Raw genomic sequence first — 17,919 nt, 5'->3', positions numbered from 1 at the left:
GATTATGGGAAGTCAGATTCATTCCTCGAACTTGCCTCAGTTCATCAAGTGCATCACTGGTGTGTGGTGGACTCTGTGTTTTGTCACGGCTTTGACACGTTGTTGTTTCATTTAAGAGGCCTTTGTTTGAGGATATCAGCTGACAAGCAGATGAAATGAGAATGTGGAAATCAGCTGCTTACGAGGTGCTAACGATGAGTAGGGGTAAAGGGTGGAGTGTTATAGGAACAAGTGGCCACCACCTGCTCAGTGTGTCCTGTCTGCTGTGTTTAATCACTGGTTTGGTGCATATGGTGCTCTGTGTTTCCAAGGCTTGATTTATAAGCAGAATGTTCTACATGCAGCTTATGACAAAATAAGAGACTATGGTCCATGGTGGTGCAGTGGGTAGCACAATCGCCTCACAGGAAGACAGTTGTTGGTTTGAGCTCCTGCTAGGTCAGTTGGCATTTCTGTGTGAAGCTTGCCTGTTCTCCCCTTGTTCGCAACAGTTTTCTTCGGTTGGTCCGGTTTCCCACAATCCAAAGACATGCACTATAGGTGAATTAAAAAAGCTAAATTGTCCGTAGTGTACAAGTGTAAATGCAAGAGTGTATGGATGTTTTCCCAGTGTTGGGTTGTGGCTGGAAGGGCATTCGCTGCGTAAAACATATGCTGGATAAGTTGACGGTTCATTCCGCTGTTGCGAACCCAGATTGTTAAAGGGACTAATCTAAATGACTGAATGAATGAAATTAAGAGACTAAATGAAACAAATATGAAATTTTTTTTTTTTTTTAATTCTTTAAATATATAAATATTTTTCACATTTTATATAGAATATTATGTGATTTCTAGAGCCTTTTTTCCATCAATCAACACAAAGGGTGTCAAGTTTTCAGACGTTTATGTTCTTTTTAAGACAACATTATTCTAATGTTTTAACTTCAATATTTGGTGGAATTACCCTGATTTTCAATTATCCTGACCCGTTGTTAAAAAATAAACACTCTAAACAGCAATAATTTTATTTGCAATTGGAAGAAATATTGTCAAATCATCAAAGAAAACAGCCCAGAAATTAATATATATAATAATGTATACAACAGTTCTGTCTAGTTCTCGAATCTGATTGGCCGTGTGATATTCTGCAATATCAGAACTCATACAGCCTCATCATGCTTCTATATTACTCCGCCCACATAGAGTGACAGCAGATCAATAAACTCACTACAGTTGTCCATTCACAAGATGGTGACAGAGACCGCATAATAAGTCCTTAGAAAAGATCTGCATACTTTTAAACTGATCAAATCATTATAAAATTGATGATCGACACAAGTCGATTATCATAGAAGGGCGAAAGAAAGTAGTTCCTAACAAAAAAGGGTTTTTGAGATTCCATGTTTGATTTTCTTTTTTATATTTTATTATGCCCTCGATCTATTGTATAAATGCAATATCACACTCGTAGCAGTGCGATATGGCTGTATTTCAGCACTGGTGGGAGACTAGGGTACTTGGCCTGTGGCCTCCTGCCAAAGCACACCTCCCACTAGTGCCGATATCCAGCCACATCACACTGCTACTTGTGTGATATTGTGTTTATTTACAATAGCATAATCGGGTATACAATATCTGTTATGCATGGCCAAGTAAAATACCTATCAGACCTTAAGTCAATAAATTTTCATTTATCTTCTAGAGCGGACCTTATTGAGCCTACTCCTTTCTTGTGGTATGCGTTAGACAGACAACTGACTTTATTCAAAGCACATACTATGATTACAAATACAAAGTAAATAAACAGAATAAGCTGTGGAACATCACAGAAGGTGCTGGATCCCTCAAGTGAGTCTTCATAATCAGGTAAATGTGCCTTTTTTTTTTTTTTTTGCATGGCTGCTGAGGAGGGTCAATGTGGAAATGATTATATCTGGAAGTGCTTCTGAGACTAGTTCCCAGTAAGGAGAACAAAGCCCAGAGTTCTCCGGTTGTAACCTGTGCAATGCCCTTCCTCTGCCATGGATGCCAAAATACATGCTTTTAGGCGAAAGGGGGTGCAAATATTATTCATTTGTTGTAACACTGATGAGTCATCTATCAGACCTCAAAGAGAGCATTAGATAATCCGTTTTAAAATCATCCACCACTTGGATAAAATCAGTATTCCCCAATGACGTCAAATCTCACTAACTTCTTAAATAAATGAGGGGTTCTACCATATTGCTATTGTTAAGATTGTATTATTCTACTTTGACTTATTCGTCATCATCACTTAAATGATGTGAACATTGACTCCAGCCCCCTCTGAGGTCAATAGCTTTCTTTTAACAATCAGTGGATGAATCTATTGTTATAAAGCCAGATTTTTTTTTAAATCCCCCCACGCTGCCAAATGAGTGTTCAAAGGCTTTACTGGAAGTGGTCTTTTCTTTCGCTAATAAGTGATACTATTCAAAAACATTCACTTTTTCTCTGTCTCTCATACACACTTATCACATCGAAGTCATCACTCTTACAGGGTTACAAAGAAAGTATTTCTTAATCAGAATCGGCACAGTTTGTCTCATGCCAAACTCAGCACTCCGGGCAAGTCTGAGGTACTACTTTTAGGAGTACTTAATTTAGTGGGAGAGAGACATTATAAAAACAGTAAGATAAGAAGTCAGGCTTTGAAAATGTAGTAGCATCCAAGTGGAAAATACTCTAGAAAGGTTTATCTTTCAGGGCTGATACATGCAGAAATTAGCAGATGTTGTCACACGCTGGAGCCTTGCACACACATCGGCAGGCTTTTCCAGTGAGTGATATTTCAGTGTGGTCCGCGTCCCTCAGGATATTTTGTTTAAAGCTGCCCATCTCTCGTTCTACCGTTTGCAGGGAATAATGCACCCGAGTGTGTATATGCCTGCATGTGCGTGTGTTGTTGGGAGGGTTGAAGGGGTTCCCTGACCTCTCTCTGTCCTTCCACAGTAACATCTGGCTGCCAGATGTGACTGCTCCTAACTAAAGGCGGCTGGGAATATCAGTGGATTTGTTGAATGAAAGTGACTTAAACTCTTAAACTCTTTAGATAATTAAACGACAATTACTGTGCGCTTAATGAAGATGCATTTTTGGTCACTGACTTATTTGTTTGTGTGTTTTTTTTAGGTGTGTTTGACAACTGTTCGCATCCCTTGAGTGAAAAAGGCTGGTCTGTCGGGATTCAAGCAGCAGACCCTACAGGAAGAAAGGATGGCAGGTTTTTCTTCTCCCTTCGCACTGATCGTTCACTTAAATCCACCACTATCATCGGACATCAGCGCTACCAGCCTGACAGCTGGACGCATGTGGTTGCCAGTTATGATGGCCACAAGATGGCGCTGTATGTAGACAATTTCAAAGCTGGCGAGAGCAGTGAACAGTCGGGTGACCTATACAGTTCCTATATCAAGGCTTGTCGGTTGTTTCTGCTTGGCGGAGACCAGTCGGATCACGAGCACAGTTTTCGTGGACATTTGGGAGGCGTTGCGCTCTGGGGTTATGCACGTTCTCATGAAGAACTTCTTAAAAGCCACCAACCCCATTCAGAGAGGCAATCTCCGCTCTTGTCCCAATGGGCAGATTTCTCAGAAGTTGAGAACCAGTGGGTGCCCTATAAAGATCGTCACAACCCAGTAATCGTGGCTCTTCCTGTCCCAGAGCTACAGCTTGTGTCTCCGTTTCTGCCACCTCCATGTGGGGTGACTGTGTGCGACAATTTCGATATCGCCCTTAGTTATAACAAGCACTGGCAAATGCGAGCTGAAAAGAAGATTCGTTACCGCGTTGTGAACATCTGTAAAGACAACGGCAGTGACCCTTCAGTCTCCCTGCAGCAGATCCAGCGTCAACACCAGGCTTTGGAAGATGCCTTCCATCCCTACAACATCACCTTAGAGCTCAGCATACACACAGTCTACAACTCTTCGCTCCAGCGGCGCTTCATCCTCAGCAACTGCCATATTGCCAAGGTTGGCAATCGCCACTGCGATCCAGAGTGTGACCATCCTCTTACAGGTCATGATGGAGGAGACTGCTTGCGCATGGGGCCCTGCTACAACTGGAAGCGGCGGGATGGAGTCTGCAACCCAGAATGCAACAGCATTCACTATGATTACGATGATGGTGATTGCTGTGACCCTGAGGTTACAGATGTCGCAAAGACCTGCTTTGATCCAGAGTCTCCTCAGAGGTGAGCTTGTGCTACAATATGGTTCCACTTTGGCAACTAACTTGAACTCAAGCACAATATTTAGTGAGGGTTTATGTTTTGGTCTTAACTTGAGAATTCAAAACAAATTGTAACAAAAACTTCTTAGAAAAATACTTCACTGCCTACTTGGTTCCATTGCGATTGATTCAGGTTCTGTAGTCTATCGTTACATCAGCTATGTACATTTATTTTCTTAGCTGATGCATTCTTACCAAAACGGCTTGCCTTAAAGGCCAGGACAAATTAATTGAAAGCATTCTTCATTTCTAGCTAATGGTTGGTGTGAACTAGCTTTAGAGTTACGTGCTTGTTAAATGTTCTCACAGCAGCATCAGGAAAAAGGAAACCGATGTGTCTTGTGAAATAGTGTTCACTTTTTTTCTCAGTGTTTTGTTATTTTCAAGATTGTCAGAGCATTTTGTATTACTCAACACGCAAAGCATACAAATCGGCCTTCTGGAATAGCTTTAAAAAGCATGCAGAACTTGGATGCAGAACTGAGCCAAAGTATACACTTAATGTGGCTAAACAACAAAACCAGAGGTCTCAGCTCTATTCATTGTGAAAGGCAGGACAGTTTTGCTCCTGTACAGACTGTTTGATGGCTTGCCACAGTGTCTTTCATTTTTCTGGTGCTACAATTATAAGTTGATGTCTACAAAGGCGTATAAAAATTGCAAACAAAGGATTTCAAAATATTTAAAAGGCCATGTTTTAATCATGTTAGTATTTATTTTTGAATACCCTTGTTTTAAATCTCATACATAGCAGATTATTTAGACATAACTTCTGAATCATTTCAACTTTCTGCATTTTAAAAGTACTCATTAGATATATAATGGTTTGCATATATCTATCATAATATATCATATTTCATGTGCTGAATCTTATCAGCACAGGATGAGTTTGCTATATGTCAAAATTCCAGATGCAGTCTGGGAAGTGTTGTTCCAGGCTCAGTGTGCATCAAGACCTTGGGTCTCAGTCACCAGCTGCTGTCATTTTATGGTTGCTTGAGAACATGTTTTCTTCAAGATCCATCTATCTGATCCTGAATGACTTCTATAGAGATTAATAGTGCCCCAATGATATCAGTGAATAGTTGTCTGACATACAATATATTGGTAGTTTTCTACAGTTTTCCAAGAGGACAACAGCAAGTTTATATGATTGGACACTGAGCATCTTCTATATGCTGATACTCTTTTCTGCTTGTGGGAAAAGTTGATTGTGATGAGCATTGGCTCATTATGTAACTTCCTCATCACCACCTGCATGTGGGTGTGGTAATGTGTCTTACTGTGTAACCAAAGATGCGTAGATGTTGGTCATTCAAAATACAGACATATTAACCCTAACCCTAACCCTAACCTCTATAAATTTATAAAATACGGTATAGTTTACCGTAAAAACGAGAAATTACTTTTACGGTTTGTACCGTGTTTTTAACGGTAAAGTACTGGCAACCACAGCTGCCATTTTTTAACCGTAAATTTTATGGATTTATTTTTTACAGTGTAGACAGGAAAGTGTGGGCAGATGAGAGAGGGGAAAGATCGGCATAGGATCTCGAGGTGGGAATCGAACTCGGGTCGCCGTAAACACCTGAGTGCCATCATGTGTCAACACACATTGGCGCTGACGTGTACTTAACTTTTGAAAACATCAGTTGCACTGACCTAAAATGTCTGAAGTGAACAAAAAACTTATGTGAAAATTAGTAATAAGAAATAAAACATCAGAACAAACATAGTTCAATTGAAAAAACAATAGAAAACTAAAGCAGAGACAAATGTTAACAAAACATTTATTAGTCACAGAATTATAAACAGGACAGGAGGTATAAAACAACAATAACGGGGAACAAGACGAGGATCAAAACATGGCAGGGCAAACAGGGAAAAATGCTTTGTAATGCTTCACATGTACATCATGCCTTCCTGTTTGTTCTGATAATACATTCATTCTTCCATGGCGGTGGCGCCACACCATAATTCATCCCACCATAGCTAAATTACATCTTCTCATTCAAAAAATTCTGCCATTTTATATGCACTAAATTGCACTTCAGTAGCATTTATATGAGAGCACACAAGAAAATCTGCAATTGAGCACCAGTTTTGTGCACCAACAGAGGAAATCAGCACAGAAGCAATGACATTTGCATGCTCGTATTACATAAATGCAATCTCGACTTGTAATACTGCGCTAACGACATTTGTCATTAAAGTAACACCATAGTTGATAGATCTGTGTAAAAGGCCTGCCACCACAGCTGGAAAATACCCGAGAGGAAACGCTGTAATGTATTATTTCATATTACAAATTTTCACAAGAGTTTTTTTATTCACTCAACTTCAAACATTTTATGTCAATCCAACTTATGTTTTCAAAAGTTGAGTACACGTCGGTGCTAATGGTTTAGGGGTTAGCGCGTTGACAGATGGCACTCTGGTGTTCATGACGACCTAAATTCGATTCTCGCCTCGAGGTCCAATGCCGATACTTCCCCTCTCTCCTCGCTTTACTGTTTGTACTCTCTACTGTCCTATCAATCAATGGTGCAAAAATGTTGAGTACACGAGAAAAGGAAACAAGGATTGTTTTTTTTTTACTCTCAACTTCAGACATTGCAGTTCTGCAGATAAAACATGTTCAGTTGGCGCAACTTAAATTTTTTTTTCACAGAGTAGTTCATCTCTCTTGAAAACTAATAATCTTATGTTAACCCAACTAAACTTTTTTTGTATTACTGACAAATGATTTTAGGTCAGTGCAGCTGATGTTTTCAAAAGTTGGCTGAACAAGAAAAAGCAAAACGAAATAAAGATTTACATTTTTTTTGTTGTACTTAAAATTATTTTGCAGTATATCGACAACCATTCAAAAATAAATATATGTTGTTTTTTCTATCAATTCTTAATGAATAAATTTGTTTACCCAGTAAGGACAGTGACAGTACAGACATGATGTTATGAAAGATTTGATCTGATCTTTTGAACTTGTATTAATCAAATATTTCTAAACCAATATTATAGTTTCCACAAAATAATAAATAGCACAAATGTTTTCAACGTTTGTAATAATAAGCAATGAACAAATTAGCATATTAAAATGAAAAACACCATCTCAAAATTTAATAAAATAAAAAACTGTCATTTTCTATTAGTGATATTATATGTGTTTGTACCAATCAAATAAATGCAGCCTTGGTAAGAATTGGAAAGAATATTTTGTAGACCTCCTTAAATAGATAACTCGCGCAAAATTGAAAACTTTGTCATCACTTACCTTTTACTTGTTCCTAATCTAAGTTTCTTCTTCTGTTAAACACAAAATAAGTAATTTTGAGGAAAGCTGGAAGCCTGCAATCATTGACTTCCATAGTATTTTTTGTTCCTACTATCGGAGTCAATGTTTGGAGTCAGTGGTTTCATCAAAATATCCTCTTCAGCATTCAACAGAATAAAGAATCTCTTCAGGGTCTGTAGTAGTGACCTGGAGTAACACACTGTCCTTGGCATGCCATAGTCAAAGAGCAATCCAAAGGTACACAGTAACGCAAATGTTCATTTACTGGAGTTATTTTGCTCTACATATGATGTGTCAATAGGGGAAAAAAAAGCGAATAGTCAACAGGACTGGATTAACTTTGGGCTTATAGACTAATCCCTTAGAGATGTCTTTTCTAACCATTCTGGAAGTGCGTGTCACTTAGGCTGCAGTCCAGAGTTTGCAGAGAATTAATGCAGGGATGACATTTTGATGGCAATTGTATAGCAAGCTTTTTATGTGAAGGTCTGGGATTTTAATGTTTTGCTGTGTGAGTTATAGCCCAGGTATCTGCTGCTGGGCAGTGAAGCCTGAGCACTTGCCAATGGCTGTCACTACACAAATTTGTTGTTGAAGCAGAGAGAAACAGCACAGGGGAACCACCAGGTGCTTTTTGGCTTGCTCCAGAAATGGAAGGAGATGAAAGCGGAGACATTTTAGTTCTGATAAGCCAATAGAAGTGAACTACCTGATAAGTCTTCTCTTTAGTAATTAACTTTGATAGATGCTTAGCAGTTTTAGCGATTTATGATGTATTTGCATCTTTATTCATTCTGCTGTGAGATTGCCGGATCAGTGGTTTTGAAAATGCTTTTCAGGGTGTGTTCACACTTGGCAGGTTTGGTTTGATTAAAACGAACTCTGGTTTGGTTGATTTGGGTAACTCTCAATCTTGATGTGCGCCAAACAAATGATTCCAAATTGACTATGGTGGTCTCAAGTTGTTGTTTTTTAACCCAATGTTGCCCATTGCAGAATAAAACAGGCTTTTCTGCACAGGAATTTCTAGTAGGTTTTTACTCTAACAATTTACACAGTTCAAAACCAGTTGTCTTTTCTTTTGTTTTGGTTCAGATTTTATTAAACAAACTACAAGTGTGAATTTTACCAGTTAGTTTGAATGTTTTTGATATGCTGTTGGTGTGAGTTTGGGGTGGAAGTACCAGTTGGAGTGATGAAGGAAGGGGCAGGTTTAAAGGAATTCTTGGGAAACCTGTCATTTGCTGCTGAAAAGTGAGCTAAGTTAGGCTGAGGTTTGTTGACACAAGTCTTTGTTGGTTTGAATATTAACCCAACTGATATAACTTTAATATTCTAGATATAAAATAGTTACTTTCTGTGTCACAAATCAGCTTTGGTGGACTGAAACTTTTGCTCAATACTGTATATATTGATTTGGTACACTGTAAACCCCTAAAAGTTAAGGTAACTCAAACCGTTTGAGGAAACCATTTGCAACAAACCATTTAAGTTAAAAAAACTACTTTAATCCTAATGAGTACTGTGAACTTAATCCATTTGAGTAAGTGAAGCAATTTTAGCACAGTAAAACCCAATAAATTAATCTACTTGAGAACTGTGAACTTACTTCATTTGAGTTGAAGCAATAAGGTATTTAATTAACTCATTACCTTCAACGCTGAGTTCAAAACTACTGGCATATAACTTGCTTATTGTGAAGATATTTGCTGTTTATTAGTTCTTATAAAGTATTATTTTATTACATATCCCTAATCCTATACCAATACCTAAACTCAACTACTACACACAATATTTTCCTAGTATTTGTTTTCCCTAACAAATATGTCAATGGTTACAGATTCATTCATTCATTCATTTTCTTGTCGGCTTAGTCCCTTTATTAATCCGGGGTCGCCACAGCGGAATGAACCACCAACTTATCCAGCAAGTTTTTATGCTGCGGATGCCCTTCCAACCGCAACCCATCTCTGGGAAACATCCACACTCACATTCACACACACACACTCATACAGACAATTTAGCCTACCCAATTCACCTGTACCGCATGTCTTTGGACTGTGGGGGAAACCGGAGCACCCGGAGGAAACCCACGCGGAGGCAGGGAGAGCATGCAAACTCTACACAGAAAAGCCAACTGAGCTGAGGTTCGAACCAGCAACCCAGCGACCTTCTTGCTGTGAGGCGACAGCACTACCTACTGCGCCACTGCCTCACCCTGGTTAGAGATTTTTTTAAACATTTTTCAAAATAACTATTGTATTGTGTTCAACTACATCTGAAAACAAGTAACTCATGAAGATTTAAAATTACTTGACATTGAGAAAATAGTGAGTCAATTTTCATTTTTAATTGAATTATCCTCATAATTAAAGTCAGGACTCTGTGTGGGCTATTTCATGAATGTCTCTTTCATCATCTTTTTCTCCAAATATAATTTCACTGCATCAGCAGTGTGTTTGGGATCATTATCTTTCTGAAAAATAAAACTTTACCAATAAGTGGTTTCCAGAAAGAAAAGGGGTAATTGATTACCTTTTAAAAATCAAGAAATGCAGTTCAGACTAGATCAAACCAGAACCTTCAGCGTGTTCATTAAAGGCTGTAAGCACTTATTCTTTTATCTGTCTCCGACACTGTCTTTCACATATCTTAAACAATCTCACTTTCCTTAATACCCTGCTTTATCCTTTTTTGCCACAATGAACTGACAAATTCTTCACACAGAAATGCCACCTGGTCAAGCTGGGACTAACCACAAGCCTATATCTTAAACAATTAGTCAATTTTATTTTAAAAAACTTAAATTAAACACACTTATCCCAAACTTTAAACTGTATGAGAGTGTGTGTATGTTCCATATTGGTTCCTTAAAGATACATATTAGCATCAAAATAGTACAAAAAATATACTCAATGAAAGGGTACCACCCCAGTGACAATTTTTGTACCTTTATTTCTGAGTGTGTTTGTGCTGTTGAATTTTCTTATGTGCTGATAGTTGAGCATTTTTATTAACTGTTGTTTTTGTCATGTTGTTTTCTTCCATGAACAAGCATTTTTGTGGCATCGGTTGGTTTGTGGTTAGCATTAGACTCCCCTGTGGGGTAGTTCATAGGGAAAAATGGACAACATGTGATTTTATGTGTATTTATTTATTTATTTTGCTTGATAATTGATCTGATTCATCTGTCTCTATCCCAGCTAACAAATTTAGGTTATAAAAACGTTCTCATAACGTTATCTGTAACGTTCCAAGAATGTTGAAATGTCCAGTTTGCTTAATGTTGCTAGAACGTTTTTTTATGGTTGGGATAACGTCGCTACAACGTTTTCAAAACCTATATTTCCACCAAAATATAACGTTCTAAGAACGTTTATTTGGAATGTTCCAAGAACGTTGAAATGTCCAGTTTGCTTAATGTTGCTAGAACGTTTTTTTATGGTTGGGATAACGTTGTTACAACGTTCTTAAAACCTAAATTTCCACCAATATATAACGTTCCAAGAACGTTTACTTATAATGTTCCAAGAACGTTGAAATGTCCAGTTTGCTTAATGTTGCTAGAACGTTTTTTATGGTTGGGATAACGTTGTTACAACGTTCTTAAAACCTAAATTTTCACCAAAATATAACGTTCTAAAAACGTTTATTCGGAATGTTCCAAGAACGTTGAAATGTCCAGTTTGCTTGATGTTGTTAGAACGTTTTTTTATGGTTGGGATAATGTTGTTACAACGTTTTTAAAACCTAATTTTCCACCAAAATATAACGTTCTAAAAACGTTTATTCGGAATGTTCCAAGAACGTTGAAATGTCCAGTTTGCTTAATGTTGCTAGAACGTTTTTTTATGGTTGGGATAACGTTGTTACAACGTTCTTAAAACCTAAATTTCTACCAATATATAACGTTTCAAGAACGTTTACTTATAATGTTCCAAGAACGTTGAAATGTCCAGTTTGCTTGATGTTGCTAGAACGTTTTTTTATGGTTGGGATAACGTTGTTACAGCGTTCTTAAAACCTTAATTTCTACCAATATATAACGTTTCAAGAACGTTTACTTATAATGTTCCAAGAACGTTGAAATGTCCAGTTTGCTTGATGTTGTTAGAACGTTTTTTATGGTTGGGATAACGTTGTTACAACGTTCTTAAAACCTTAATTTCTACCAATATATAACGTTTCAAGAACGTTTACTTATAATGTTCCAAGAACGTTGAAATGTCCAGTTTGCTTGATGTTGTTAGAACGTTTTTTTATGGTTGGGATAACGTTGTTACAACGTTCTTAAAACCTAAATTTTCACCAAAATATAACGTTTCAAGAACGTTTACTTGGAATGTTCCAAGAACGTTGAAATGTCCAGTTTGCTTAATGTTGCTAGAACGTTTTTTATGGTTGGGATAATAACGTTGTTACAACGTTCTTTGCTAGAACGTTTTTTATGGTTGAGATAATGTTGTTACAACGTTCTTAAAAACCTAAATTTACACCAAAATATAACGTTCTAAGAACGTATATTTAATGTTTCTAGAACGTTGAAATGTCCAGTTTTCTTAATGTTGCTAGAACGTTTTTGGATGGTTAGGATAACAATGTTACAACGTTCTTAAAACTTAAATTTCCACCAAAATATAACGTTCTCAGAACGTTTACTTGGAATGTTACAAGAACGTTGAAATGTCCAGTTTACTTAATGTTGCTAGAACGTTTTTTTTTTTTTATGGTTAGGATAACGTTGTTGCAACATTTTCCAAACTAACATTCCACCAAAAAATAATGTTCTAAGAACGTTTATTTGGAACGTTCCAAGAACGTTAAAATGTCCTGTTTGCCTGACGTTGCTAAAAAGTTTTTTATGAATAGCATAATGTTCTTACGTTTTCAAAACCTAAATTTCCACCAATTATTGGAACGTTCCAAGAATGTTTAAATGTCTAGTTTGCTTGACATTGCTAAAACGTTTTTCTATGGTTAGAATAACGTTCTCAAAACCTAAATTTCCGCCAAATTACTACGTTCTAAATTTAGTTTTTTAATGTTACAATAACTTTGAAATATCCAGTTTACTTGACATTGTAAGAATGTTTTTTATGGTTTGAATAACATTCTTACAGGGCTCTAAATAATCTAAATTTCAACCAAAATTTAACTTTCTAAGAATGTTTTTTTAAATGTTCAGAGAACGTTGAAATGTCAAGTTTGCTTAACGTTGCTAGAACGTTTTTATGGTTAGCATAACATTCTTACAACGTTGTAAAAACCTACAATTCAGTTAAAATATATCATTCTAAGAACGTTAAAATGGCCACATTCTTTAAAAGTTAATTTAAGGTCAGAACATTTTTTTCTGAGATTCTCTGAACTCTTCAACCATTCTAATGACAGGTAACAATAATATAAATTACAAAAATGATGTAAACTCTAACTTAACCCATAAGAATTAATAATGTTGGTTCTTACTGTTGTTATTTTGTGGCATTTTGGTTGATCAAATCTTGTACCAAATCTTTGAACCATTATTTTTAAATCTGGCATTTAAATTAAGCATTAAGGTCACATTTTTGTAGAAATTGATAGTTCTGTATTTAAGGCCAATTATATTCACTTTATTTAAATATTTTAAAATACTTGATACATTTATGGTTTACAGTACATTTGCACTTTAATTTTCATTACAATTAATGTTAATTACAATAAAACATTAAGCAATTCTATTTACATCAAATAAGTGGAAATAGAATTTTACAATGAAATTACAGAAAACTATACACAACAACAAAAAAATTAAAACAAAAGACAATAAACCAGAAAATATAAAAACAATTGACTTCAAAGTTAACTTCACTGACCAACCCATCTAATTTGATTAAATATGTCACCTGAATCACCCTGAAAAAGCTGAGATAATAATCCCTCATCAACAATCAGTTGATACAGTACAATCATTTTTTATTATGATTATGGACTCGTGTCAACTGGGCTCACGTTAACTTATGCCTTATACCCATCGGCTGATTGATGCATCTGTTGTGCTTAGCATTACTGGAGCAAAACTGAGCACCTGTGACAGTGAAACGTAGACAATATTTCAGTAAATCATAAAGAAAATATTAAGAGCAGAATGTATGATTTGATTCTCTCTCACAAACACATGTTATACCTTGACATGTTTAGGCCTATTTGACTATTATTATAGCATTTAACCTAAATCATGTTACAACAGTAATAGCAGTTTGTTATTAAGTATTATTAGTATAATTAAAATTGCATGTTTATGTTGATGCTGTTATTGCCTGGGGTCCTACCATGATGGTCCATAATAGTGGATGCAAGACTATTATCACCTAGTCGTTAAATTTTGCAATTACACTGTGGTCTTAAAATATTTTTCACATTAAGTGTCAATTCACCCAGAAACATGAATCTTGTTGTTACTCTTTTGTATCATTACAATTCCCGGAGAACTGTTCATCTTCAGAACACAAACTAGGATGAAATATGAGAGCTCCTCATCCTCCAGAGACAGCTATGGTCCTGAGACAGTCAAAGTAGGGCTGTGACAGTAACAGATTTTTTGTTACAGTGGTGATAAAGCAAGAAATCAAGCAGTATGTCGGTTAACATTACATATAGAGCTGCACAATTAATCAAAAAAAGATTGCGATCTCGATTCGACTCCCTAGATCAGGGGTCACCAATCCTGGTCCTGGAGGGCCGGTTTCCCTGCAGGGTTTAGCTCCAACTTGCCTCAACACACCTGCCTGGATGTTTCAAGTATACCTAGCAAGAACTTGATTAGCTTGTTCAGGTGTGTTTGATTAGGGTTGGAGCTAAAATCTGCAGGACACCGGCCCTCCAGGAACAAGTTTGGTGACCACTGCCCTAGATGATCATAATTCAACATTTCTACAATTCTACAATTTCTACAATTAGAGAAGCAAAGGCGGCTGCACAAGTCTTCAACATCAGAATTATGAATAGTTGTATTCTGATGTCATCACTTTACTGTGCATTAATGACCAGGACAAATGTAAAGTCTATTCAAGTCCACCTTTCAAAGTCTATTTAAAATTTATTCAAAACCAACAGTAGACCTACACATATTATTATTGTCTTTATACCATATGTTTGAGGAAAAACAATAATAATAGCCCACTCATACTAATCTTTATTTTACATCTATAGAATCATGAGAAAATCTTGATCTTTATTTTAAGCAAAAAATCATGATTCTCATTTTAGCTAGAATCATGCAGCTCTACCTACATAGGCCTATATATAGGTGTTAAAATTTGTCCGCAACCCTTTTAATCGATAGACCTTATAAATGACCAATTAAGCATGGACATTTAAAGGGAAAATGAAGCACTCAGTCAAGTTTACATTTTGTAATTTGATTTCCACTTTAAAGAAAATATATTAAACAAACTCTATTAATGTAACCATTCAGCAGAAAATGGCATGTTTTACTATAGAATTTAGACCTAGGGCGCCGCCATCTTGGAATATCGCTGTGTCTGACGTCATGAGGTTGGTTCTGTTAACTCAGCTGAACAGATACAGTGGAAGTAAAGGACTGAACACGGAGACTGGACACCCTAATTTATCCCAACGCATAATGTTGTAGATGTGGAGCTGGTGCAAATACAGAAGCAACCCTGTGACGTCAGACACAGCGACATTCCAAAATGGCGGCTTCCTAGGTCTAAAATCTATAGTAAAACATGCTGTTTTCTGCTAAATAGTTACATTTATTGAGTTTGTTAGTTATATTTCCATTAAAGTGGAATCCAACGTACAGAATAATTTTAACTTGACTGAGTGCTTTATTTCCCCTTTAAAGGATATGTTATGCTTTGTGCTGTAAGACACGCATCCACGACTTTGTACAATAAAGTAATAATCAAGTGTGCATTTACTTTACCTTATAGAGTCACTTTCTTGATATTGAAAATTGGGGATGCATAAAACCGCTATAAATCCTGATATATCCACTGGTGCTGACATTAACACGTGGGTTAGGTAATCAAAAAGTAGACTACATAATGTTTATGAGTGGATCACGGATGGCGAAGATCAATAATTAGTTATGCAATCTTTTAACTACTTTGTCTAAAATATTGAATGCGATTTGATTAAACGAAAGCGAAACTGACCGGATCAATGGACGATTTTGTCATAAACAGTGAAATTTTAGACAATTAACTAATTTTTTTTAAAAAGTTAACAAAAATGTATTATTCAAAACGGAATATTTCACTTTATTTTATTTTTTATTTTATTATATTGTAATTGTACTTGGCAAACCAGTTTGTTTTGTGCTGCGGAAAAATAGCAGACCCGGCACACTTCACTTTACTTCAAATGTTATTCGTTCATATTGTTTATTTTGTAGATAACTGACCAACAAAAAAATTCATTAAAATTACATAAAAATTAAATAGTACCAAACGAAAATTGTTCCAAAAATGTTTTTCCCGACAAAAATACACAACTGTGCAGTGTTTGTTTCGCTCCAAGGAAAATAAGGATTTAATTAATGCTCCACTGTAACTGTTGCATCACAAACCTCTGTGATATATAATGGCTACATTTTGTATAAACTTATTTATACAAAATTATCATATGCTATAGCCTACATTAAATAAGTCAACATATATGCAATTTGTTGTCTCTCATCACCGCAGGTACCGCATGAGCGTCTGTTTATAGCTTCTGTAAAAAATTTTTTTTAAAAAGACCTACAATTGACCAGCCTTTTAACAGAGCCTATATTGATATGGTGATATTTCTGTGCCAGTTTGACACCAGACTAAACTAAGGAAAATTTATCTAATTCAAAACACTGAACTCACGTCACCTGTACTCACAACGAGTGAGACGGAGAAAATAAAAGTGCAGCACTGAGGTAAAATCAGATTCTTTAGTCATAACCTTTAAAATAACTTGTATTAAAAATGTTGATAGAGGTCGGTGATATAAGCATTATGACGGAGCATTACAAACGCTTATTTTCCGTGGAGCAATTGATTTGAGTTAGGCCTGCTATATTTATTTTACGAGGAAAAAAACTAAGTACAAAAAAAATTGCCTATGTCGGTTATTAAAAAAGGTTTCAGTCAGTTTTTGTTTTGTAATCTAAATTTTTAATTTAAGTAAAAAATATTTAGGGCAGGCCTTTTATTCTATTTATTTAATGTATTCTGTTTTTCTATACACTCCTGAAAGTTTCATCACATCACATCATCACAGGGCTGTGATGATGGTAATAATCACATTATAGTGGTTGACTTCTCATTATAGCGGTTATGCGGTTACCTTCACACCCAAGTCAATGTCCAGATAAGGCACAAAAAATTTTGTGACTTTAGTGGTTCAACTGTGAGCATACCAAGCTCTAACAACACTTTAGTGAGGGAAAACAAAACGGTAAATACTAATTTGTTTGCCTATATCTCTCTTGCATCAGATCAGGGTTTGTGTTTACTACGAGTAGCAAGCGCACACCCTAACCTGTTGTGGCAGAGACAAATAAGTTGCTTTTACAGTATTTTTGATGCACAAATGTGTTCTTTGAGCTTTGTATGATTACAGTTGAACTACTGAAGATAAATGCAATGTTTTGACAAAGTTTTTAGTTAGACTTTGAAGATCTTGGGACCATTGCTGTATATGGAGAAAGAGGGAGCTATACCTTCATGGCAAATGAGACAAATATCCCATCAAAACAACTAAAACGAACACAAACCAATATTTGGTTTGGAGAGAGAAGGGAAAACAAAAACACTTTTGCAAATCCTAAAAATAACTTTTTTTCTTTTTTGACTTAAACTTTATGACAAATGTACTGGACCTGTAACACATATATCACAATGCTTTATAACCACAAATTTCACTGCTGTTGTTTTGCTCCAGTAATACCTTCAAGGAACAGCATAGTAGTCAGGCAGCCATACAAAAGTAGAGATTGGTGTGGTGTAGAAGAACTGCAATGGATGTCTGTCCAGGCTGACACTGATTTGGACCATCGGTATGTTCTTGATGCCTTCAACTCAAGCTTCCAGAAAACCTGCAATAAATGAAATTACCAATTACACCTGGTATCTGCTATATGCAAAGTTAAATTCAAACATTTATTTTTAACTCAAGCCATATTTTTCTGATAATATTGTCACATTTAATCTATTTGAATAATTTTGAAATCTGAATATTCCCAATTCATTGATCTTGTTAGGGTTTCATTTACATTTCATTTTAACAAGATTAATGAAGCAAAAAAATATCTATTTTTAATTGCACGCACATACAAACCACACCCAATTAGGTACTGCTATGAGTAAACTGCTGTAATCCGAGAGGAATGAAGACATGGAGGAAAACAA

General features: G+C 36.1%; 1 protein-coding gene across 8 annotated transcripts in view; it reads left to right on the top strand.

Annotated features, from left to right (window-relative positions):
• Positions 1–17,919, top strand: part of pappa2 (pappalysin 2) — a 131,430-nt gene that overhangs the window by 16,660 nt on the left and 96,851 nt on the right. For 6 of the 8 annotated variants that reach the window (XR_012392833.1, XR_012392831.1, XM_073927493.1 and 3 more), the window contains one exon: positions 3,136–4,198. The exons of the other annotated variants lie outside the window; for them this stretch is intronic. Coding sequence is in view for 4 of the 6 variants with exons in the window: in XM_073927493.1 (XP_073783594.1) it covers positions 3,136–4,198 (1,063 nt within the window). In the remaining 2 variants the exon portion in view is untranslated. The remainder of the gene's footprint in view (positions 1–3,135; positions 4,199–17,919) is intronic. 8 annotated transcript variants of the gene reach the window in all.

The sequence above is a fragment of the Danio rerio genome, chromosome 2 (assembly GCF_049306965.1).
Source record: "Danio rerio strain Tuebingen ecotype United States chromosome 2, GRCz12tu, whole genome shotgun sequence".
NCBI lineage: Eukaryota > Metazoa > Chordata > Actinopteri > Cypriniformes > Danionidae > Danio > Danio rerio.
This window is presented reverse-complemented; position numbering and strand designations above follow the sequence as displayed.